Below are 23,852 nucleotides of genomic sequence, written 5' to 3'. Positions count from 1 at the left end.
ATCAGAGTGGTAGGCAGTAGTTCTACACTGATTTGTAGAAAAAAATAAGTGAACTTGAGTTCCAAGAGCACTGAGCCATAAGAAAATAAAAGTCAAGTTGGGTGTGGCGGTACTGAGGCTGGAGGGCTGCCCTGAGTTTTTGAGGCCAGCCTGAGTTTATTGTTTTAAAGAAGAGTGGAGTAGAGGTGTAGCTTAATGTTAGAGTGTGTGTCCTGCATACACAATCTCTGGGGGTCTCCAGTACTAAGAGAGAAAAAAAAGCTAGCCAAAATGGCTCAGTGGTAAAGGCCCTCGCTGCCAAGCCTGGCAAGCTGAGTGTGAAACCCAAGACCCCTGAAGTGGAAGGAGACAACCAATTCCCACAAGTTGCTCTCTGGCACAATTCTTCCCCTCCCCATACATAAATGTAAGCCAGGAGCACACCTGTTATTCCAGCACTCAGGAGGCAGAGGCAGACGAATCTCTGTGATGAGTTCAAGGCCAGCTTGGTCCACAAATTGAGTCTAGGATGCCAAGGTTACACAGAGAAACCTTATCTCCAAAAACCAGCAACAACAACAAACAAGCAAAAGAAGAAAGACATCAAAGTTGAAAGAACTAAAGAATCATTATTAAGCCAGGCACAGTGGCGCACGCCTGTTATCCCAGCACTCAAGAGGCAGAGGCAGGTGGATTGCTGTGAGTTCAAGACCAGCCTGGTCTACAAAGTGAGACCAGGACAGCCAAGGCTACACAGAGAAACCCTGCCTCAAAAAACAAACAAAAAACAAACAAACAAACAAAAATCATCATTAAATAATTGATTTAATCATAATTGGAGTTCAGGACCAACAAAATGAATTTAGAAATAGAAGAAAAAAGCACAGCAAATAAACTTTGTAGTCTGCCTGGACCTTTGTCTTTGCATTTGTGTCTGGTGTGGCAGATGCCAAAACTTTAGATGTAAATCAGAGCAGGGAGAGGACGGCTCAGAGAAAGCCAAGCCTGCGAGACTGACATAAGAGCATCAAATGCATAGGGTAAGGCTGGGCATGCAGGCTGCATCTGGGTGTGGTGCGCAGCCCCCGCAGCCCCAGTGAAGTCAGAGCAAAGGCGAGCCACCAGTGCTTGCCCAGTACCTTGAGCAGGGTCTAGGTGGACAGTGTGGCCATTTTTCTTCATTCTCCACTTGGCTACATTTAGAGTCACCCAGAAGCACGCCACTGAGTGTGTATGAGGAGGGTGACAGATTTAGCCGAGGGAGCGACGCCATCCATGCTTTGGGATGGAAACAAGGAGTGTTGTGCCAGCCAGCATTTCTCTCTGCTTTCTGGCTTTGGGTTTTTTTGTTTGTTTGTTTGTTTTGTTTTGTTTTTAAAGATTTATTTATTATGTGTACAGTGCTCTGTCTGCATTACACCTGCAGGCCAGAAGAGGGCATCAGATCACTGGTGGTTCTGAGCCACCATGTGGTTGCTGGGACTTGAACTCAGGACCTCCAGAGGAGCAGTCAGTGCTCTTAACCCCTGAGCCATCTCTCCAGCCCCCTGGCTTTGGTTTTGGTGAGACCAGCCACCTCACACTCCTGTTGTCCAGCACTGGACTCTCTTGCTGCCATGGAGTCCACACTTTGAACCCCTACCCTTAAACTGTGAGCCCAAACAAACCCTTTCTTCCGTAAGCTGCTTTCATTGGTGTTCGTTCCAGCAGAGCTCCTAACACAGGTTTCCTAGATTTGTCAGGTGATGAAGAGCTCCCTGCTGTTTGAAGAACTTGGACTGTTTGATCCCCAGAACCCACTGGGTTAGGATTAGGTGGTGTGACCTTGTAATCCCAGTGCTAAAAAGGTGGCCAGCTACTCTAGCCTAACGGACCAGCTTCAGATCTTGACAAGAGACCTTGTCTCAAAAACCCATTTGTGGAGTAGGACACTAAGATGGCTCAGCAAGTAAAGGTCCCTGCCACCAAGCCTGATGACCTGAGTTTACTCCTGGAATTCATGGTAGACAGAACTGACTTCCGCAGGTTGGCCTCTGACATGCCTCCTCCATGTATGCCATAGCATGCATGAGCGCACACACATACTAAGTCAAAACAAAGCAAGAGTGGGGTGATGGCTTAGCAGTTAAGAGCATTTATTGCTCTTTCAGAGAACCTGAGTTCAGTTCCCAGCACCTGCACGGTGGCTCCAGACCCCCAGTTCCACAGGGATCTGACACCTCCTCCTGACTTCCTTGTTTGCCTTCGGATTACACATACAACATGCACACAAAAAATTCATATGCATAAAATAAATGTTTAAAAATGTGTGGAAGCCGGGCGTGGTGGCGCACGCCTTTAATCCCAGCACTCGGGAGGCAGAGGCAGGCGGATCGCTGTGAGTTCGAGGCCAGCCTGGTCTACAAAGTGAGTCCAGGACAGCCAAGGCTACACAGAGAAACCTTGTCTCAAAAAACCAAAAAAAAAAAAAAATGTGTGGGGTGTGTTTGGTTTTTATTTTTTGAGACAGGGTTTCTCTGTGTAGCCTTGGCTGTCCTGGATTCACTTTTGTAGATCAGGCTGGCCTCGAACTCAGAGATCTGCCTGCCTCTGCCTCCCTGAAAGCTAGAATTAAAGCGTGGGTCCAGCTTTTTAAAAAATGTTTCATTAAGCAAAAAGCCACACAGACAACAAAGATAGGAACACAGTCCTAAGAAAACCTGAAGCTCATCTCTGGCCTCCACTCTGCATACAAGTGCACAGCACCTGCAAACATGAATCCACATACATCTATACACGCCAAGCACTGAGTTTGGACATTGGCATTCTTGCACAGTCAATATAAGCAGGCAAAGCCGGCTGGATGTGATGTCCTGCACTGCAATCTCATCAGGAGGATCGTTCAAGGCCTCACTCAGTGAGTTAGAGGCCAGCCGAACTACATGAGACCATCCCTCAAAGAATATCAGTAACAGCCAGGTGGTGGCGACGGCCCACGCCTTTTAATCCCAGCACTCCAGAGAGACAGGCAAGTGGATCTATGTGCATTCCAGAACAGCCAGGGCTACACAGAGAAACCCTATCTCAAAGAACAAAACAAAAACTAGTAACACTTGGGAGACAGAGGCAGGTGATCTCTTTGGGTTCCAAGCCAGGGAAAGCCATATATTTTGACTCTGTCTCAAAAAAAGAAAAAGAAAAGAAAAAGGAAAAAAAAGTGAGTACAAAATAGTCTTTTTTTTCTTCTTTTTTCTTTTGGTGGGGTGTGGGTTTTTCAAGACAGGGTTTCTCTGTGTAGCCCTGGGTGTCCTGGAACTCTCTCTGTAGTAAGCTGGCCTCAAATGCCAGGATCTGCCTGCCTCTGCCTCTGCCTCCTGAGTGCTAAGACTAAAGACACATGCCACGACCACCAGGCTCATTTTTATTTACTTGTTTGGGGTTTCCGGTTTTGTTTTGTTTTTTTATGTGTATGTGTATGTGTGCATGCCATCTTAGTGAAGTTGTCCACAGAGGTCTGAAGACAGTATCAGGCTCCGCAGATCTGGAGTTGCAGGTGTTTTGAGCCACCTGATATGGATCCTGGAAACCCAAGCTCAGGTCTTCTGGAAGAGCAGCGAGTGTTGAACCATTTCTCCAGCCCTCTTCTTTACTTTTTTTTTTTTAAGAGCTCTGTAGCCTAAGGTGGTCACAAACTCACAATCCTGCCTTAGCCTGTAAAGATGCTGGGATTATGGTCTGTCTCACCTTGCCTAACTACTCGTTTTAATAATTTTTTTTAATTTTAGAAAAATAGATTTTTTTTTAATGGGTATTTTGCCCTCATGTACATATGCGCACCACCCGCGTGCCTGGTGTCTGTGAAGGTCAGAAGAGGTAGTCAGATACCATGAAACTGGAGTTATGGATGCTTGTGAGCCATCATGTTGGTGCTGGAACCAAACCTGGGTCCTCTACAAGAGCAGCAAGTGCTCTTAACTGTTGAACTAATTTTTTTTTTCAATTCAACTAACAGTCTTCCTCCCAGGGCCAAGCGTGGTGGTGCATCTGTAATTGTAGTGCTCGTGGAGAGAGGAAGGAGGATCCCTGCAGGCTGAGGTCAGCATGGTCTACAGAGTGCTCCAAACCCAGCCTGTGCTAGAGTAAGACCATGTCTAACACTGTCTTTCTCTCCAGTGAATGCAGATGGGCCACAGCTCTGCACTTCTCCACAAAGGTCTAGATGTTTCCCTCTATGATTAAGTAAAATTCTGAGCTCACTTTTTCTTCCTCCAAATTAGGACGAGATTAGACTGATGTGGCTAGACCTGCAGCACTGTATTCCTCAGCACTCATGGCCCTGACAGTGCAGGAGAGAGTAGCCTCCTGCTTTCTTAGACATGAGTGCAGCCAGCATAGAGGGCAATGGGCAGGCCAGCCAGAGGCTCCTCAGCTCTGCTTAAGTGATCTCGATTCATATGCCCTTCAAGGAGAGAAGTCTGCCCTGGTGGTGCCTACACAACTGGGAATCTAAAATGTTATCCTCGGTAGACGATAGGTATATTATGAGCAAGAGGAAGGGCAAGGCTGATGCAGTCCTTGGCTTGCAAAGGCCCATCAGCATTTTGTCTTTGAATAAAGAAACCTCAGATGGTAGTGCTGGTGGTGGTGGTTGTATCTGACTTGGTTGGGAGAGGGCATGTGCATGCCATGGCCAGTTGGCTGGTGTATGGCAGGCAGAGGACAGCTTGCAGGAGCTGGTTCTCCCTTCCTACCATGTGGGTTTCATGAATTGAGCTCAGGTGGTCAAGCTTGCTAACAGGAGCCCTTACTGGCCTGTCGTCCTAGCCCCCACACAGCAGGTAATTTTGGTCACTGCCCCATTCATTCCTTCCCCTCTGCATGTTCAGCATGAGAACAGCCATGTTTATTTATTTATTTTTTGGGTTTATTTTGTTTGTTTGTTTGTTTTGTTTTTTTCAAGACAGGGTTTCCCTGTGTAGCCTTGGCCATTCTGGACTCACTTTGTAGACCAGGCTGGCCTCGAACTCACAGCGATCTGCCTGCCTCTGCTTCCCGAGTGCTGGCCCAGCCATGTTTATTTACTTGACATCCTTCTTCTTTCTGCAGGCAAACCGGAGCCCCTGGTGTTCCACATTCCTCAGTCCTTTTTTGATGCCTTGCAACAGAGAATATCCATAGGAAGTGCAAAAAAGCGGCTCCCCAACTCCACCACAGGTGCGGAGTGCCCCTGGGGGGAAAGTAGTAGCCTTTGTGACCTTAAAGAACTGTGTGTGAGCCAGGCGTGGTGGCCCACGCCTGTAATCCCAGCACTCGGGAGGCAGAGTTAGGCAGATCGCTGTGAGTTTGAGGCCAGCCTGGTCTACAAAGCAAGTCCAGGACAGCTAGGGCTACACAGAGAAACCCTGTCTCAAAAAACAACTATGTGTGGAAAAATCTATGTGGGACTTTGAGGTCCAGGCAAGTTATTGGAACATGAATCTTTGGGTAATTATCTGTTAGAACAGTGACCACCATCCCTCCAAAGGCAGTGCCTTCTCTCAGTAAGAGTGAATGAAGACATTGAGGAGATGTAAGCCTGGTAAACGATGAGCAAAGGCTGTTTGATACATCTAAGTGTGGTGCAGTTTCCACAAACACAGTTGAAGCCCCAGTGGACGTCAGTAGATATGTCACTGATACACAAGTGGAGCTCAGCAGAGCCCTAGCTTATGCTCAAGACATGATTGCTCACTAGCATCTTTGGGGGCATCTATGTCAAACTGACAGAAGTGTAGAGGGGACCTTTCCAGAAACTGTGGTCTAGAGGAAACATTTGCCATAGTACATTAGGAAAATAATTCAGGGGCTGGTGAGATGGCTCAGAGGTTAAGAACACTGTAAACCGGGCGTGGTGGCGCACACCTTTAATCCCAGAATTAATCCCAGAACTAAGGAGGCAGAGTCAGGTGGATCACTGTGAGTTCGAGGCCAGCCTGGTCTACAAAGGGAGTCCAGGACAGCCAAGGCTACACAGGGAAACACTGTCTCGGGGGAAAAGAAAACAAACAAACAAGAACACTGACTGTACCTCCCTAGGTCTTGAGTTCAATTCCTAGCAACCACCTGGTGGCTTACAACCATGTATAATGTGATCTGATGCGCTCTTCTGGCCTGCAGGTGTACATGCAGGCAGAGCACTGAATAAATAATAAATCTTTTAAAAAAGAAAAGAGGGCTGGAGAGATGGCTTAGGTTAAGAGTACTGCCTGCTCTTCCAGAGGTCCTGAGTTCGATTCCCAGCAACCACATGGTGGCTTATAACCATCTATAATGAGATCTGGTGCCGCCTTCTGGTCTGCAGGAGTTAATTGCAGGCAAAACACTGAATGTATATTAAATAAATAAATGGATCTCTGTGAGTTCAAGGATAGCCTGATCTACAGAGTGAATTCCAGGACAGAAACAAACAACAACAAAGAGAATATAATTCCAACCTGACATGGTGACTCACACCTTTCATCACAGCACTCAAGAGGCAGAGGCAGATTTTGACAGAAGCTTGGTATACAGAGCAAGTTCCAGGAAATAAAGAACATATTCTTGCTGGACAATGTGGTGCACCCCTGTAATCCCAGCACTCAGGGAGGCTGAGGCAGGTGGATCAATGTGAGTTCAAGGGCAGGCTGACAGCCAAGGCTGTCTCAAAAACCCTGTCTCAAAAAATATTTATTTATTTATTTATTTATTCATTCATTGCTTGGTAAATACTATTAGAAAGAACCTCCACCAGTAAGATTAGAATAAAAGGTCTTCAGAAAGTTATAAGGATGTGGTGGCTCACCTTTAATCCCAGCACTCAGGAGGCACGAGGCAGGTGAATCTCTGTGAGACCAGCCTGGTCTAAAAAGTGAGTTCCAGAAAAGCCAGGGCTGTTACACAGAGAAACCCTGTCTCAAAAAAGCAAAACAAGGCTCATAGGTTAAGAGCACTGACTACTCTTCCACAGGTTCTGAGTTCAGTTCCCAGCAACCACATGGTGGCTCACAACCATCTGTAATGGGACATAATGCCCTCTCTTGTCTGATGCTCTCTTCTATCATGCAGGCATACATGCAATAGAGTACTTATGTACATAAATAAATAAATCTTTTTAAAAATAACAAAACCAAAACAACAGAAAAGGAAAGTTTCTGTAGGAAAGCAACAACTAAAAACTTAAAAACTGTGTTGATTACTTTTCTGGTTGTTATGACAAAATACCTCAAGAATACAATTTAGGAGAGAACGGTTTATTTGGGCTCATCATCGTGAGGAACTCATGGCAGCAGTAAAAGGCAGCTGGTCCCATGCCACCACAGGAAGCAGAGAGAAGTGAATGCTGGTGCTCAGCTTGCTTCCTCCTCTTTATTCTGTCTAGAACTCTAACCCATAAAATGGTACAGCCCGTATTTATTTATTTGGTTGATTTTGGGTTTTTTGTTTGTTTTGTTTTTTGAGACAGGGTCTCTGTGTAGCCTTGGCTGTCCTGGACTCGCTTTGTAGACCAGGCTGGCCTCAAACTCACAGCGATCCACCTGCCTCTGCCTCCCGAGTACTAGGATTAAGGCCTTTGCCACCGCACCCAGCTTTTTTGAGCCAGGGTTTCTCTGTGTAACAGCACCAGCTGTCTTAGACTCACTTTATAGACCAGGCTGACCTTGAACTCACAGAGATCCATCTGCCTCTGCCTCCTGAATGCTGGGATTACAGGCATGCCATCTCCACCACTTGGTTAAAGCCTATATTTACATGTGGTCTTCCCACCTTAATTAATCTGTAAACTTCCCAAAAAACATACTCAGAGGCTTGTTTCCATAATGATCATAAATCTTGTCATTTACCCATTGATAACACCAAAGCATATCACTATAAACTTCAATAGTCATCAAATTCCCACAGGTATGTGGCCATCTCATAGTACAAAACGCATCAGTTCAACATCGTAAGTTCCCATAGGCTCTAACAGCTCCAGCAGGTCTCATCAATCTTAAGATTAACTTGAGTCAGTCTTAACCATGAGCATTTATGAAATGTGAACCAAATTACATTGAATATGCAATAGCATAGAACAAACATCCCTATTCCATAATGGAAGAATTGGGACATAGCAAGGAATGATCCTATCAAAGCAAGACTAAAGCTCATCAGTACAACACCAAGTCCTATACTTTCATGTTGGACATCTGAGGCTCCAAAGGACCTGGGGAGTCCCACCCCTCCAGCACTGTTGCCTGAGGACACATTAGCCTCTCTCTTGAGCCAACTCAACTCCACGTCTGCGGCTTTCCTCCACAAATGTTCCATGGTTCTGCTGTCTTCAACATCCTAGGTTCCCCACTGCCGCTTAGGCTTTACCTTAACACCTCTGTGTACCTGAACTTGGCTACTTTGTGGGTTCTTCTTTTTCCTACTTTTCATCCACCCAGTTTCACCTCATATCAGTAGATAGAAAGGAGAGAGGGGAGAGAGAGATCCTTGAATTTAATTTCTTCTTATTTCTTCTTTAAGCACGACTACTAACAAACCAAAACCAACCCTCCTGAATGACTGACAACCACCAACCTCACCTCTTAGGGCCCTAGCATTTATATACCCTTTGAAAAGTTCCCAGAATTCCAAATGTCACAGAAATTATCTGCAACTACCAAAAACACATATTTGCTGGAGCATGAGGGAAATCTTTTTTTTTTTTTCTTCATTTTTCAAGACAGGGTTTCTCTGTGTAGCCTTGGCTGTCCTGGACTCACTTTGTAGACCAGCCTGGCCTCGAACTCACAGCGATCCGCCTGCCTCTGCCTCCCAAATGCTGGGATTAAAGGCATGCACCACCATGCCTGTCTTACAGCTGTTTTCAATCCTGCATTGTCTCTTTCAACTTGCTCATGCTCCTTTCGCTTGACAAATTGCACTTTTGTTTTTCGAGACAGAGGTTCTCTGTGTAGCCTTGGCTGTCCTGGACTCACTTTGTAGACCAGGCTGGCCTCAAACTCACAGAGATCCGCCTGCCTCTACCTCCCGAGTGCTGAGATTACAGTCATGTGCCCACACCCAGCGTATTGCACATTTTTTTTTTTTTTTTTTTTTTTTTTGGTTTTTCAAGACAGGGTTTCTCTGTGTAGCCTTGGCCATCCTGGACTCACTTTGTAGACCAGGCTGGCCTCGAACTCACAGCGATCCGCCTGCCTCTGCCTCCCGAGTGCTGGGATTAAAGGCGTGCGCCACCACGCCCAGCAGTATTGTACCCTTTTAATATCTTCTCTGCTCCTTTTTTGTTCTCTCTCCTTGGGGACCTGAATAAGTAGTGAGCCACATCCATGATACACAGTCTGCATGCCCCCTGTCTTGAGATAAGGAAGTCCATTCCTTTATAACGGAGCCTCATGCATGTGTGTGTGTGTGTGTGTGTGTGTGTGTGTGTGTGTGTGTGTGTGTATGATCTCCAGTTTCTTTGCTTGAATCTAACATGAGTGCTACTGGCTTGGTTCCTGATAGTCTTCATTTCTCTCCAGGTCTTTCTTGGCACTCTCCCACATCCCCTATCAGAATGGCCCATTAAGCTCTACTTACAGCTCTCTAGGTCCTCAGCCCACAGGCCAGACTCTTCCACATTCCTCTTCCAGAAACCATTTCCAAAGGCCCATTAACCATATAGTCAGGCTTATCAGATCAACAGCCCCACTTCTTTATTTTTAAAGGATGTCAAGTTTTTTTGGTTTTGTTTTTTAAAGATTTTTATGTAGCCGGGCACAGTGGCCCAGCCTTTAATCCTAGCACTCAGAGCCGGGCAGTGGTGGTACACACATTTAATCCCAGCCCTCAAGAGACAGAGGCAGGCAGATCGCTGTGAGTTCAAGGCCAGCCTGGTCTACAAAGTGTGTCCAGGACAGTCAAGGCCACACAGAGAGACCCTGTCTCAAAAAACCAAAAAAAAAAAAGGATTTTCATGTATTGTTATGTATACAGTTCTCTGCCTGCATGTACACCTGCACACCAGAAGAGGGCATCAGATCACATTATATAGATGGTTATGAGCCACTATGTGGTTGCTGGGAATTGAACTCAGGACGTTTGAAAGAGCAGTCCGTGCTCTTTGCCTCTGACCCATCTCTCCAGCCCTGATTTTTGTTTTGTTGTTGTTGGTTTGGTTTGGTTTGGTTTTGATTTTTCAAGACAGGGTCTCTCTGTGTAGCATTGACTGTCCTGGACTCACTTTGTAGACCAGGCTGGCCTTGACCTCACAGCCATCTGCCTGCCTCTGCCTCCCGAGTGCTGGAATTAATCTGTCCCAATTTTGAAGCTGTCAAACTAGAGGCCTCACATACTGTTAATCCCTCAGCTATGCTGTGGGCCCTCTGCTGGAGCTGTTTTAATTTCACATGCAGGAAGAGGGTAGGCATCGCTTGTAATTCTGTAAAGACTATGATTTGACCCGTTATATCTTAGGATATAAGAGGTTTTCAGAACTGAGTTCTATGCACATGTCTCTACCAGGCATGGAACAGTAGGCCAGGGGCCTGGGTTCAACATAGTACTACAGGAAAGAAACAAAAACAAAATGTAAAATTTCTAAGGTCCAAAAAGGAAAATCTGGAACAAGCCTCGGAGACTTCTGTCGTGGAGGTCCTTATCATCTGGTCGTCAGCACCTGCCACACTGATCTGTGAGGAGAGGACTGGGAGTGGTGGTGCACGCCTTTAATTCAAGCACTCCAGAGACAAAGGCAGGCAGTTCACTGTGAGTTCAAGGCCAGCCTGGCCTACAAAGTGAATCCAGGGCAGGCAAGGCTACACAGAGAGACCCTGTCTCAAAAAATAAAAAACAAAACAAAAAAAGATCTGTGAGGAGAGCAGCTGTACTGCAGTGAGATAGACACTGGAGTAGCAAGTACACTGAAAGGACACTGCTGTCTGGTGTTCAAGTTTGTCCCTTCCTTTCCACTGCAGCTTTTGTTCGGAAAGATGCCTTGCCACTGGGAACCTTTTCCAAGTACACCTGGCATATCACTAATATTCTGCAAGTTAAACAAATCTTAGACACCCCAGAGGTAAGAGTTTATTCCTCAGGAGCCGTGTGTGTGTGTGTGTGTGTGTGTGTGTGTGTGTGTGTGTGTGTGTGTTGCATGTGTGTGGACATGGAGGCTGAAAGTTCACCTTAGGTATCTTTTTCAGTCACTCTCTACCTTATTGTTTGGGCTTTTTTCATTTGTTTGTCTGTTTTCTTGAAACAGGGCTGTCCTGGAACTCACTCTGTAGACCAGGCTGTCTACAAAGAGCTCAAGAGATCTTCCTGCCTCTGTCTCCCAAGTGCTGGGGTTAAATGCATGGACCAGCACTATCCAGCAAGTGACATGTCTGTCTTTTTTTTTTTTTTTTTTTTTTTGGTTTTGTTTTGTTGTTTTTTTGTGTTTTGTTTTTGGTTTTGTTTTGTTTTGTTTTGTTTTGTTTTCTCTATGTAGCCTTGGCTGTCCTGGACTCACTTTGTAGACCAGGCTGGCCTTGAATTTACAGCGATCCACTTGCCTCTGCCTCTGCCTCCCAAGTGCTGGGATTAAAGGTGTGTGCCGCCACCACCACCTGGCCTTTTTTTTTTTTTTTGGTTTTTCAAGACAGAGTTTCTCTATGTAGCCTTCGCTGTCCTGGACTTGCTGTGTAGACCAGGCTGGCCTCGAACTCACAGAGATCTGCCTGCCTCTGCCTCCTGAGAGTGACATGATCTTTCATTGGCCTGAAGTTCAACCAATTTAGTCAGACTAGCTGGCCAGCAAGCCCAGGACCCACCTGTCTCTCCTGCTCCACCTTGTTTTTGAGTCAGTGTCTTCCTCTGGCCTGCAGGTCACCAAGGCTGGTTGTTGGCCTGTGAGCTCCAGGGTTCCTCAGGCCTCTGTGTTTCCAGCACTGAAATTGCAAGCAGTTTCTACCACACCTGCCTTCCTGGGGCAGAACTGAAACATAGAGCCTTCTGCTTGCATGCCAAGCACTTTGCTGCCTGAGCCATTTCCCTTTCTTCCTTTTTCATGCTAAGGGATTGTTTAGATGTAGTCTGTGTAGTTCTGAGTCTGATTTTGTTAAGTATTCATGCTTTAGAAAGTGTCATAAGAGCTGGGCGTGGTGGCGCACGCCTATAATCCTAGCACTCGGGAGGCAGAGGCAGGTGGATTGCTGTGAGTTTGTGGCCAGCCTGGTCTACAAAGCGGGTCCAGGACAGCCAAGGCTACACAGAGAAACCCTGTCTTGAAAAACCAAAATAGGGCTGGAGAGATGGCTCAGAGGTTAAGGGTACTGACTGCTCTTCCAAAGGTCAGGAGTTCAACTCCCAGCAACTGCATATTGGCTCACAACCATCCATAACAAGATCTGTATACATAATAAATAAATAAATATTTTTTAAAAAAAGAAAAAGAAAAACCAAAATAATAATAATAATAATAGAAAGTGTCATAAGAGCTGGGCATGGTGGCGCATGCCTTTAATCCTAGCACCCAGGAGACAGAGACAGGCAGATCACTGTGAGTTTGAGGCCAGCCTGATCTACAAAGTGAGTCCAGGACAGCCAAGGCTACAAAGAGAAACCCTGTCTTGGGGGCGGGGGGGGTAAACAGCCGGCATGGTGGCGCACGCCTTTAATCCCAGCACTTTGGGAAGCAGAGGCAGGTGGATTTCTGTGAGTTCAAGGCCAGCCTGGTCTACATAGTGAGTACAGGCAGCCAGAGCTACACAGAGAAACTCTGGCAACAAACAAACAAAAAATGAGACTAACCTGGTAAAGGTGTGATGACCTTGAAAATGATCCTAATACCATATAAAATGGGGTGCAGTGGTATACACTTCAGTTCTAGCACTAAGATGGGTGCAGGAGAATCAAAAGTTCAAAGCCATTCTCAGCTGCTTATCAAGTTAGAGGCCAGCTTCAGCAGTATGAGACCCTGTATGAACAAATAAAGCATCCACCAAAAAGGATCTAAAGTCAAAGGATGCTCTGTTCTGCCTTTGAGGTCAGGAAGCAGGATTTGGGTCCAGGCATGGTGTTGTACTCCTTTATCCCAGCACTTAGGAGCCAGACCAGTCACTCGCCTGGTCGACATAGCAAGTTCCAGACTAGCCAGAGCTTCCAAGTAAGACCCTGTCCCCACCTCCCTCCACCACCACCCCACCCCTGCCAAAACCAAAACACCAAAGCGGGATTTTCCTTGTGAATTCATGATACCCTGATATCTGTGAAGGTCTTCAACCTTACTGATTGGCAATAGAACAGGAATGGATGATACAGATGACATTCTATTTGTGAAGTCACTAGTCCTTCCCAAACTATAATTATTTTTCACCAGGGACACACTGTATGTTTTACTACATTTACTTTTTTAAAAAATTTATTTATTTATGTATTGAGAGAGAGAGAGGGTGTGTGTGTGTGTGCGCGCGCGCATGCGCGTGTGCATGTAGAGGTCAGAAGACAATTTGTAGGAGTCAGTTCCCTCCTCCTTCTATGGGTTCTGAGGGTTGAGCCCAGGTTGCCAGCCTTACCAGGTGCCATTAGTGCCATTACTGACTCGCCCATCTCATAGGCCCTATAGTATGCATTCTAAAATGGTTTGTTGAAGTTAATCTGAAGTTTTGACCGATTTTTTTCCCTTCCTACAGAAGTAGAATATTTCAGAAAATTCAGCACAGTAGGGCTCTGATACATGAAGGTTAATTTAGCCAGGCTTAGTAGCTTACACTTACAATCCTAGTATTTGGGAGGCCAAGGCAGAAATCTGGAGTTCCAGGGCTACACAGTGAGACTGTCTCAAATGCAACACAGAGTAGATGAAGGACCAAGCATCGTTGTGTTCAGAAGTACGGTTTTGATGGCTGCACAGCTAATGTGTGAGCCTTAGAAGACAGGTTCAGTGAAACACCCTGTGTTGAGGTTGAAAATGATAGAGTAGCGCTCTTCATCCTCCTCTGGTCTCTCTCTCTGTGGACAATAGGCACATATATCTGTACATACAGTCACATCCACAGCACATACATACATGGATACAAAATAAATATTTGTAAAGAATGTACAAAAGAAAGTTTATTGATTTGCCTGCACTTAAGATAAAAAGGAGTAAATACAAAGAAACCCTGTCTTGAAAAACCTAAAAAACAAAACAAAACAAAAAAACCCAAACCAACAACAACAAAAGGTAAAAAGAGTAAGCCCGGCGTAGTGGTATAGTGGTACAGGTCTTTAATCCCAGCACTTGGGAGCCACAGGCAGCCGGATCTTTGTAAGTTCAAGGCCAGCCTGGTCTACAAAGTGAGTCCAGTACAGCCAGGGCTACACAGAGAAACCCTGCCTCAAAAAAACAAAAATAAAAAATAAAAATAAAAAGAGTACATGGGGTGGGGGGAGGCTGGAGAGATGGCTCAGTGGTTAAGAGCACTGTCTCCTCTTCCAGAGATCCTGAGTTCAATTCCCAGCAACCACATGGCGATTCATCTACAATGTGATCTAATGCCCTCTTCTGGTGTGCAGGCATATATTCAGGCAGAGCACTGTATATATAATAATAAATAAATCTTTAAAAAAAAAAAAAAAAGTACATGGGCCTGGAGAGATGGCTTAGGTTAAAAGCACTGGTTGTGCCTCCAGAGGACCCAGGTTCAGTTCTCAGCACCCACATGGCAGCTCACAACTGCCATGCAACTGTAATTTCAGCTCCAGGGGATCCCACTTTTCATCTGGCTTCTTTAGGCACCCACACACATGAGAGGCATACATACAATACACACTGTCAGGTCCCAGAGAAACCTGGGACAAATCTCAGTACTTCTGCCTGCTGCCAGCAGTTCTCACCTAGTCCCTACCCGAAGTTCTCCAGCTCAGAGCCTGGGCTTCCTTCTCCCGGCTTCTCTTTCCTGTACAATCAGCTACTTTGGCTACACATACTCTTGCTTCTGCTCTTAGCTCTCATGTGCTCTCTTGGTCCACTTCCACACACCCCTTCCTCTTCCTCTCTCACTTCCCACGCCCTCCTCTCATGGCCTGGTTCAATCTGGTTCTCTTCCCTCATATCTGCAATAAAACTTTTCTCCTCAACCATCCCTACAAAGAGTCACGTCCTCATTTTCATTCACACACATATGCATAAACACTTTGAAAAGATAAAAAGAGGCCAGGAGTGGTGGCTCATGCCTTTAATCCCAACCCTCGGGAGAGGCAGGTGGATTTCTGTGAGTTGGAGGCCAGGCTAGTTAACCAAGTGAGTCCAGAACAGCCAAAGCTACATAGAGAACCCTGTCTCAAAACAACAAAAAGAGTCGTTGTGGGAAAGATTAAGCTTTGTCACAGGTGAAAGCAGTCTTGGCGGGTTTTACCCTTGAGGCACCCCATGAATACCTTGTGACAGACTGAGTGGAGCCATCCTGGGCCTGGAATTCAGGAAGCAGACCTGGGAACCCCACCTGGGCTGTTGTTTTTCTAATTGACCCTCAATGGGAGAAGGAGACCCCCCCTTCCCATGTGACTCAGGCAGGTGGGGAGGAGAGAACAACAGGTTCAGCCCGGGCTTGAGCGGTGTGGAGCAGCAAACTGGCTGGACCAACACGTGGGCCAGAGAGTCACCTAAAGACCCATCCCGTGGAACGGATACCGGAAGGTTCACTCTTTTGTCCCTTTAACCTTTTTTCCTTCTTGTGTAAGCTAGTTGGGTTGTATAATAAAGTTTAATTGTTAAGAAACAGAGCCAACAAATCATAACACCTAAGTGACACCTGAGATGCATGCATGTCAAGTTTTCCATGTCCCACTTACTTACTGTCTCTGTGTCCAGATGCCCCTGGAAATCACACGTAGCTTTATCCAGAACCGGGATGGGACTTATGAGCTGTTTAAATGCCCTAAAGTAGAAGTAGAGAGCATAGCAGAAACCTACGGCCGCATAGAGAAGCAGCCCGTGCTGAGACCCTTGGAGCTGAAAACCTTCCTAAAAGTTGGTAAGTGACTTTCAGAAGCACCTCTCACTTGAAGGCCACTGTCCTCAGGGCTGTCTGAGGCTCTGGATTTCATCGGTTTGTTTGGTTTTGGGGGGTACAGGGAGGGGTATTTGACACAGGGTTTCTCTGTGTAGCCTTGGCTGTCCTGGACTCACTTTGTAGACCAGACTGTCCTCAAACTGGCAGCAATCCACCTGCCTCTGCCTCTCCAATGCTGGGGTCCACACCCAGCTCTGGATCCTTCATCAAAGCACATGCACTCACATTGTAAGAACCTGAGAAAGGGAAAGTGTTTGTCTCTTTTGAGCTGGTGCTTTCTGAACAATAGCTGAATGTTTGTGCACCATGGAGAGATGATGAAAGCAGCAGTCAAACCCCTCAGCCTGCCTTCTTCACAGCAGTGTCGGTTATGTCCATGTAACACTCCCTCCCTCCCCTTCCCTCCTCTCCTCCCACCCCATCTCACTGTGTACCCCTGGCTAGTCTGAAACTCACTATGTAGACTGAATGAAAAAAATTTTAAAGAAATTAAAAAAGGACATGGCTGCTCTTAGGTGTGCTGAAGAAGGGTTACTGTAGGTAAAAGGGAGCTCATAGCCAGGGATCGGGACATCTGAGGGAGTCCAGAGTAAACATGGCCCAGAGCCAGGCCACGAAAGAAGAGAGGGGGGAGATCCAGGAGGATAAAGGGGAGATGAAATGGCTGGATTATATAGGGAAGGTCAACTGGGGAAAAGCAGCCCAGCCCCGGGCTGGAGAAGTTTAGAGTAAGGGATGGGTATGCCAGTCATATCCTGTAATGGGTAGCGACTGAGGGATGCTGAGAGAACGTGGTGGCCGGGTCAGTTAGCCATTCGTTCTGGGTTTGAGACCTAACATAGACCAGGCTGGCTTTGAACTCAAAGAGACGTGACTACTATGTCTGCCTCCCAGTGCTCAGATTAAAGGCGTGCATGTTTGGATAATTTCTTTCTATTAAAAGTTGCTGAAGACTCATATCTTAGCTGATTTTTTTTCCTTTATCTTACACCGTTCTCCATGGATATGCTCAATGCTATTTTTCCAGTTTTTCTTTACATGTATTACATCTACTACAGCATGTATGTGGAGGTTAGAGGAATCTGTTCTGTCCAGTAGGTTCTGGGCATTGAACTCAAGTCATCTGGCTTAATAGAAAGTATCTTAGCTGGGCATGGTGGCACACGCCTTTAATCCCAGCACTCGGGAGGCAGAGGCAGACAGATCTCTGTGAGTTCGAGGCCAGCCTGGTCTACAAAGCAAGTCCAGCATAGTCAAGGCTACACAGAGAAACCCTGTCTCGAAAAACCAAAAAAAAAAAAAAAAAAGATTCTTTACCTGCTGGCTCATCCTATAGCCCTGCCCCCCCCAAATTATGTATATGTACTTGTATACGGGTATGCCGTGTGTGTGTTGGGGGGGTGCCCAGTGGTGCCAGAATAGGGAATCAGAGCCCTTTGAGCTGGAGTTGGGGATGATTGTGATCCACCCAATTGTGGGTGCTGGAAACTGAACTCAGGTCTTCTGCAAGAGCAATACACCCTCTTTAACTGCTGAACCATCTCTCCTTCCCAATAATATTGAAGTTTTCTTTCTTTTTTTTGTTTTTTGTTTTTTGTTTTTTGTTTTTAATATTGAATTTTTCAAAAGCAATCTATGGCCTACATATTGTTTGTTTGAGACAGGACTTCTCTGTGTAGTCCTGGCTGTCGTGGAACTCACTGTGTAAATCAGGCTGTCCTCAAACTCAGAGATCTGCCTGCTCTGCCTCCCGAGTGCTGGGATTAAAGTCATGCACTGCCGCTGCTGCTACCACCTGAGTAGCCTACATATTTTACCACATGTAAATTCTTGATCCTCTGAAACTTGCTCTTGTGTAATTGATATGCCAGCCATCTTCTGTTCTTTTCCAGATGATTATTGGTGAATGTCCAATATTTAATATAATAAACTTTTACAAAATCAAGTGTGGTGTTGCTTGCTTTTAATCCTGACATTCATATAGCAGAGGAGGCAGATCTCTGAGTTCCAGGACAGCCAAGGTTACAGAGACCCTCTCAGAAACTAAAATATACTTCCTTTTGTTTTCGTTACTGGTGGGAGACAGCGCTACTCTGTGTGCTCTTAAGCTAGTACTGAAGTCGTTGCCATAGTGGTTTGGACTATGTTGTGCAACCATGTGTAGATTGAATTTTGTGTCTTTGAACTTGACCCTCTCTCTCACCTCAGTCTGGCTCTGCTGTCACTGCGGCTATTCTGTTTGATGTCATAAAGCCAGCACTGGCTTTTAACTTTTATTTGTATCCTTGGTGGTGGGAGCCATCTGTGGGCTACATTTTTTTTTTTATGTTTATTTACTTACTTAGGAGAGAGGTGTGCATGTCACAGTGAGCTTGTAGAAAGAGGTCAGAGGGCAAGCTGTGGGAGTTGGTTCTTTCCTTCCAGCATGAGGTTCCCGGGCTTTAACTCAGGTCATCAGGCGTTTTAGCAAGTGCCATTAGCCTGAGCTGCTCACTGGCCCTGGAAATGTCCTTTTGAATGCTTATAGCAGCACTGACTTCTCTTCCTTTTATTCCTCTAGTTCTTTTTCCTTTTATTTTTTAACCCCATGAAGGGTTTTTTGTTTTTGTTACTTTTTTTACATTTATTTGGGGATGGGGTGGGTAGAGAGCACTATGGAACATGGATAGAGGACACTGACAAGACTTAGTTCTCTGCTTCCACCCTGTGGGCCCTGGGTGATTGGAGTCAGCTCATCAGACTCCCTGAACAATCCCGTAGCCACTAAGGCATCTTGTTGGCCCTGTTCCATTTATTTCTTTTGGTGCGATGCCTATGATGGGGTCTCTCTATGTAACTCTGCCAGGCTAGCCTCCAGCTCACAGAGATCCATCCACCTTTGCTTCCAAAGAGTGCTGAGATCATGGGCATGGGCCACGAAACCAAGTCTGGTTTCTTTCTTCTTTTGTTTGTTCGAGACAGTTTCTCTGTGCAACAGCCCTGGCTGTCCTGGACTCTCTTTGTAGACCAGGCTGGCCTCAAACTCACAATGATCCCCCTGCCTCTGCCTCCCGAGTGCTGGGATTAAAGGTGTGTGCCACCACACCCAGTTTGGGGAACACTTTTAATTCCAGCACTCTATAGGCAGAGAGGCCACCTTGTCCACAGAGCTAGTTCCAGAACAACCAGGGCTACACAAAGAAACCCAGTCACAAAAAAGAAAAAGGATAAAGTGCTTATGGGGGCGAGGAGCTTCAAAAACTCAGACTCCAAGCATGTATTCCCAGGTGTTTTTTTTTTTTCCTTTTCTTTTAAAGATTTACTTGGTTTATGCATATGAGCACGCTGTCTTCATGCGCACCAGAAGAGGCATCATCAGATTAGGTTGGGAGCTACCAGGTGGTTGCTGGGAATTGAACTCAGGACCTCTGGAAGAGCAGCCATCTTAACCACTGAGCCATCTCTCCAACCCTGGGTTTTTTTTTGTTTTGGTTGGTTGGTTGGTTGGTTTTTTTCAAGACAGGGTTTCTCTGTGTAGCCTTGGCTGTCCTGGACTCACTTTGTAGACCAGGCTGGCCTTGAACTCAGGTATCTGACTGCCTCTGCCTCCCAGAGTGCTGGGATTAAAGGCATGTGCCACCATGCCTGACCCAACTATTATTGTTAATTTTGTTGTTATAGTGTGTCTCTCCATGTGTGTGTGCATGCGTGCACATGCATGAAGGTGGAGGTGTTGTGAGTGTGCCACAGCATGTATATGGGGCTCAGAGGACAGATTCATGGAGTTGGTTCTCTCCATCCAAATGTATGTAGGTTTGGGGGGTTGAGCTCAGGTTGCCAGGCTTGTGCCCCGCCTGCCTTTATATTGAACCATCTTGCTAGCCCAGACCTAGAGTTACTATATGCTACACAGTAAATGTGAGGACATACTGGGCTCCAGTAAGACCGTGTCTCCGGGGCTGAAGAAATGGCTCAGAGGTTAAGGGGACTGGCTGTTTGTCCAAAGGTCCTGAGTTCAATTCCCAGCAACCACATGGTGGCTCACAACCATCTATAATGAGATCTGGTGCCCTCTTCTGGTTCACATGCAGGCTAAATACTGTATAAATAATAAATAAATAAATCTTAAAAAAAAAAAAAAAAAAAGACCCTGCCTCAAAAACAAAGAAAGGAATACTCTTTATTTAAGTCAGGTAGATCCATACTAATTGGCCTCCTTTTTTCCCTCTGTAGGTAACACTTCCCCAGATCAAAAGGAGCCTACACCCTTTATCATTGAGTGGATCCCAGATATCCTCCCGCAATCCAAGATTGGTGAGCTTCGAATCAAGTTTGAGTATGGTCACCACCGGAACGGACATGTGGCTGACTACCAGGACCCAAGGCCACCCATGGACCAGCCTTTGGAGCTGGCCCCTCTGACCACTATCACTTTCCCTTGAGGCAAATCAAGAGTATTTTGCGGAGTTTGCACATCCCAACCCCTGACCACTGTAAACCCTAGTAGAACTTACTCAGCCCCTGCCAGTGAACTGCATTTTGCTAAGATGCAGTTGCTCAGCACATTCATGTGGGTTCTGTAGAAGAAACTCCTGTAAATAGCCTTGTTGGTACTGCTGTGTAGAGTTTTCATTATAAACTGGGCACTTATTTCTGACCGGAGTTTTAGAAGAAACAACAAAAATCCAGATCATTGGCCTTCTCCTGGATTCACCTGCAGCTTGTTTATCTGTAATTCTTTAAGTCAGCAGCACTGGACCTTAGCCAACAGTGTAGGAAAGTAATGATGCCTCAGGCAGGGCAGATGCTCTCTGCCTGAGAGCTCTAATCACATTCTTTATCCTGATAGCAAATAAAATACAGTGTCACTAGTTTTTCAAAATGGTACCATTGATTTCATGATTTTACTATTAGAAACCTTTGGGAGAATTTACTTTGTAGTTAACAGGAAAAAGTGGGCAGTGCCAGGGATCAGCAACACTTACCCATCCCTCATATGACAGGACTTCTCTGTGTAGCCCTGGCTGTCCCGGAACGGACTTGGTAGACCAGACTAGCTTCAAACTCAAAGATTAGCCTGCCGCTGCCTAGGTGTGTGCCGCCGCCGCCACCACCCCAGCTACATTTAATTTTTCTTCTTTATTATTCAAATTTTTAGGGGTTTTTTGGTTTTGGTTTGTTTGTTTGCTTGCTTGGTTTTTGCTTTTGGTTTGTTTGGGGTTTTTTGGTTTTGGTTTTGGTTTTTTGGTTTTTCAAGACAGGGTTTCTCTTGTGTAGTCATGACTGTCCTAGACTCACAGCGATCTTCCTGCCTGGTCTACAAAGCGAGTCCAGGATAGTCAAGGCTACCCAGAGAGACTCTCTCGAAAAAAAAAGTTGTGCTCCATCACCCCGGCTCTTCAAATCTTTGAGTAGCTGAGCGTTCAGATGTCTGAGGCCAGCATGATCTACATACTGAGTTGTGGTACAGCCAGAAGTACATTGTGAGAACCTGTTTTAAAACAAGAAGAGCAGGCTCGGCTGTGGTGGCGCAGGCCTTTAATCTCAGCACTTGGGAGGCAGAGGCAGGTGGATTACTGCGAGTTTGAGGCCAACCTGGTCTACAAAGAGTCCAGGACAGCCAGGACTACAAGAGAGGCCCTGTCTCAAAAAACAACAACCAAAAAAAACAAAACAAAAAACCTAGTTCTGGGTTCACTCATCACAGAATGAATGGAGCTTTGCCTTCTAGGAGAGGAGGAACCTTTTCCCACACACCTCCATGACTTACTTACTCCGGGGGTCTTTCTCATTGAGTCTTCACTTTTCTCTGGATTATAAGCATTACTCCTTCCTGCAAAGTCCTCTCACTACGGCTGCAAATCTGTCTCTACACAGTACTAAAATTAGGTTTAGTTTACTTCTATGTGTACGTTCGTTCTACTTGGAACAACCATATTGGTTTGAAATGACTATTTTTCCTCTCATGTTTTGCCTACATGTATGTATGAACACCACGTGGATACCTGGTGTCCTGGGAAATCAGAAGAGGTTGCTGGAGCACCTGCAGCTGGAATTAGGGATGTTGTGAGCCATTATGTACCTGAAAATTAGCCAATGCTAACTTCTAAATCATCTCTCCAGCCCCTTGATAGTTATGTCTTATAAAGTAAAAACGTTAAAGCAAGGAATGCATGTGTTTATGAAGGCTGGACAAGCACCTTGTGAGTGTGGGGTGTGGCCAGGTGTCCCACTCTCTCCATTGGGGCAGGCCTATGGCTGGCTCTAGTATTACTCTTCCACATTAAGACTTGCTGCATAGTAGCCTAAACATCAGTGTTTATAGGATTCACTCTTAGTTGAAATGCATATTTTGGCCTCAACAAGCGCAAAGTATATCTGAATTCTAAGCAGGGCAAGGTCCAAAGCACGCATTTCCAGGAGGCATCCAGACATCGTATGAAGAGCTATGTGGAAGACTGCACTTCGTGGGGGGCGGGGTGGATCCAGCAGCTATGGCTGCAATGTGGACTGCGCTCCTGTGAGCGACTCGGGATACTCTACTAAAGGACTAGTTCGTGAAAATCAATGCACTGAGTCCCACTTGGTCGTCTGCATAAAACAACAGCATCAGGTTGCTGCTGGAGACGGCGTTTTCTGTCCCTTTCTGAGACATGATTTCGATTGATGACAAAGGCAGCACGAATACGCAGTCTTTTGTGTTCGTGTTTCCCGACCCTCAAACTTCCAATGACCCGCAGCGTGACGTTGGCAAGCAGTTTCAGGAAACTAAGAAGGGCATGAAGCCATGCTTCCGCCCAGAGTGGCTCAGGGGCGGCCGACGCAGCACGCGGTCATGCGGCCCCGAGAGATGACGTCACCGTGCTGCCGCCGCACGTCGCCTTCAGCCTCACCGCCAGGCGGCGCGGCAGGTTGGTCACGCGCCTCCACGTGCGCAGCCGCGCTGGCGCTCGGGACACGTCACCACCTTCGCGTCTTTTCTGGAGAACGCGGGAAGGAGGTCGCTGCGGGTTGTGACGTCACTGGGGTTCCCCGCGAAGCTCGCTTGGGCGGGGCTGCGGACGTGGCTCCCGCGAGTGCGGAGCTGGAGGGGAGGAGACCATTGAGGGTTGGGGGGGATGGGCAGAAGGGAGTGGAAAGGACCGTGGGGGAAAGGGTCGTTGTGGAAGGTGTAAAAGAGGAGGAAAAAAGAGGGTGAGGAAAGGAAAGGACTGGAGACGGGGAGAGGCGGCAAGAGAAAGTGGGGGATAGGGGAGAGTAAGGAAAGAAGGAAGCATGGAGGCGAGGGGGAGGGGAATAAAAGGCAGAGAGGAGGAGAGTGTAAAGGAAGTGGGTAGGAGGAAGATGGAAGTGGAGGGTCTGAGAAACAAGGAGGGGAGTGCAGAGTGTGGGAAGGGACTGAGAAGGCCTGCTCCACCCCCACCCCCACCTCCACCCCAACCCCCACACACTCTTTCTCCAGGCTCAGCCTGAGGCCTCTCCAAGGTGGGTCTGTGGCTCCTTCCTGTACTTTTTGTCAGAGCGGCCACTTCCAGCCTCTACCCACCGTCGCCTCAGGAGGAAGGCATGGTCTAGGTTCTGGCCATCAGGTAGCAATGTGAGCAGGGTGATAGGCAACCTTAGTCTGGAGTTTTCTTGCATTGTTCATTGCATTCCTGACACAGGAGCCCGCCCTTTACCTACCCCAGCTGGGATTGGGGATTTAGCTCAGTGGTAGAGCGCTTGCTAGGCAAGCGCAAGGCCCTGGGTTCGGTCCTCAGCTCTGGAAAAAAAAAAAAAAAAAAGACAAAATAACAAAAAGACCAAAAAAACACAAGGTAACTGGTACCTACCCCAGCTGAAAGCCACAAAGGGGAAGACTGGCTCCTCTCCTTTCTTTGTTTTAATGAATTTTTT

General features: G+C 46.5%; 1 protein-coding gene across 1 annotated transcript in view; it reads left to right on the top strand.

Annotated features, from left to right (window-relative positions):
* The window catches only part of C13H2orf42 (chromosome 13 C2orf42 homolog), a 31,706-nt gene extending 11,232 nt beyond the window's left edge, over nt 1-20,474 (top strand). The window contains exons 5-8 of the mRNA XM_051154849.1: nt 5,065-5,172; nt 10,920-11,020; nt 15,776-15,938; nt 20,190-20,474. Of these exons, the coding sequence (XP_051010806.1) occupies nt 5,065-5,172; nt 10,920-11,020; nt 15,776-15,938; nt 20,190-20,398 (581 nt within the window). The 3' untranslated portion in view covers nt 20,399-20,474. The remainder of the gene's footprint in view (nt 1-5,064; nt 5,173-10,919; nt 11,021-15,775; nt 15,939-20,189) is intronic.
* Nucleotides 20,475-23,852: the final 3,378 nt, after the last annotated feature.

This window comes from Acomys russatus, chromosome 13 (assembly GCF_903995435.1).
Source record: "Acomys russatus chromosome 13, mAcoRus1.1, whole genome shotgun sequence".
NCBI classification, from domain to species: domain Eukaryota; kingdom Metazoa; phylum Chordata; class Mammalia; order Rodentia; family Muridae; genus Acomys; species Acomys russatus.
This window is presented reverse-complemented; position numbering and strand designations above follow the sequence as displayed.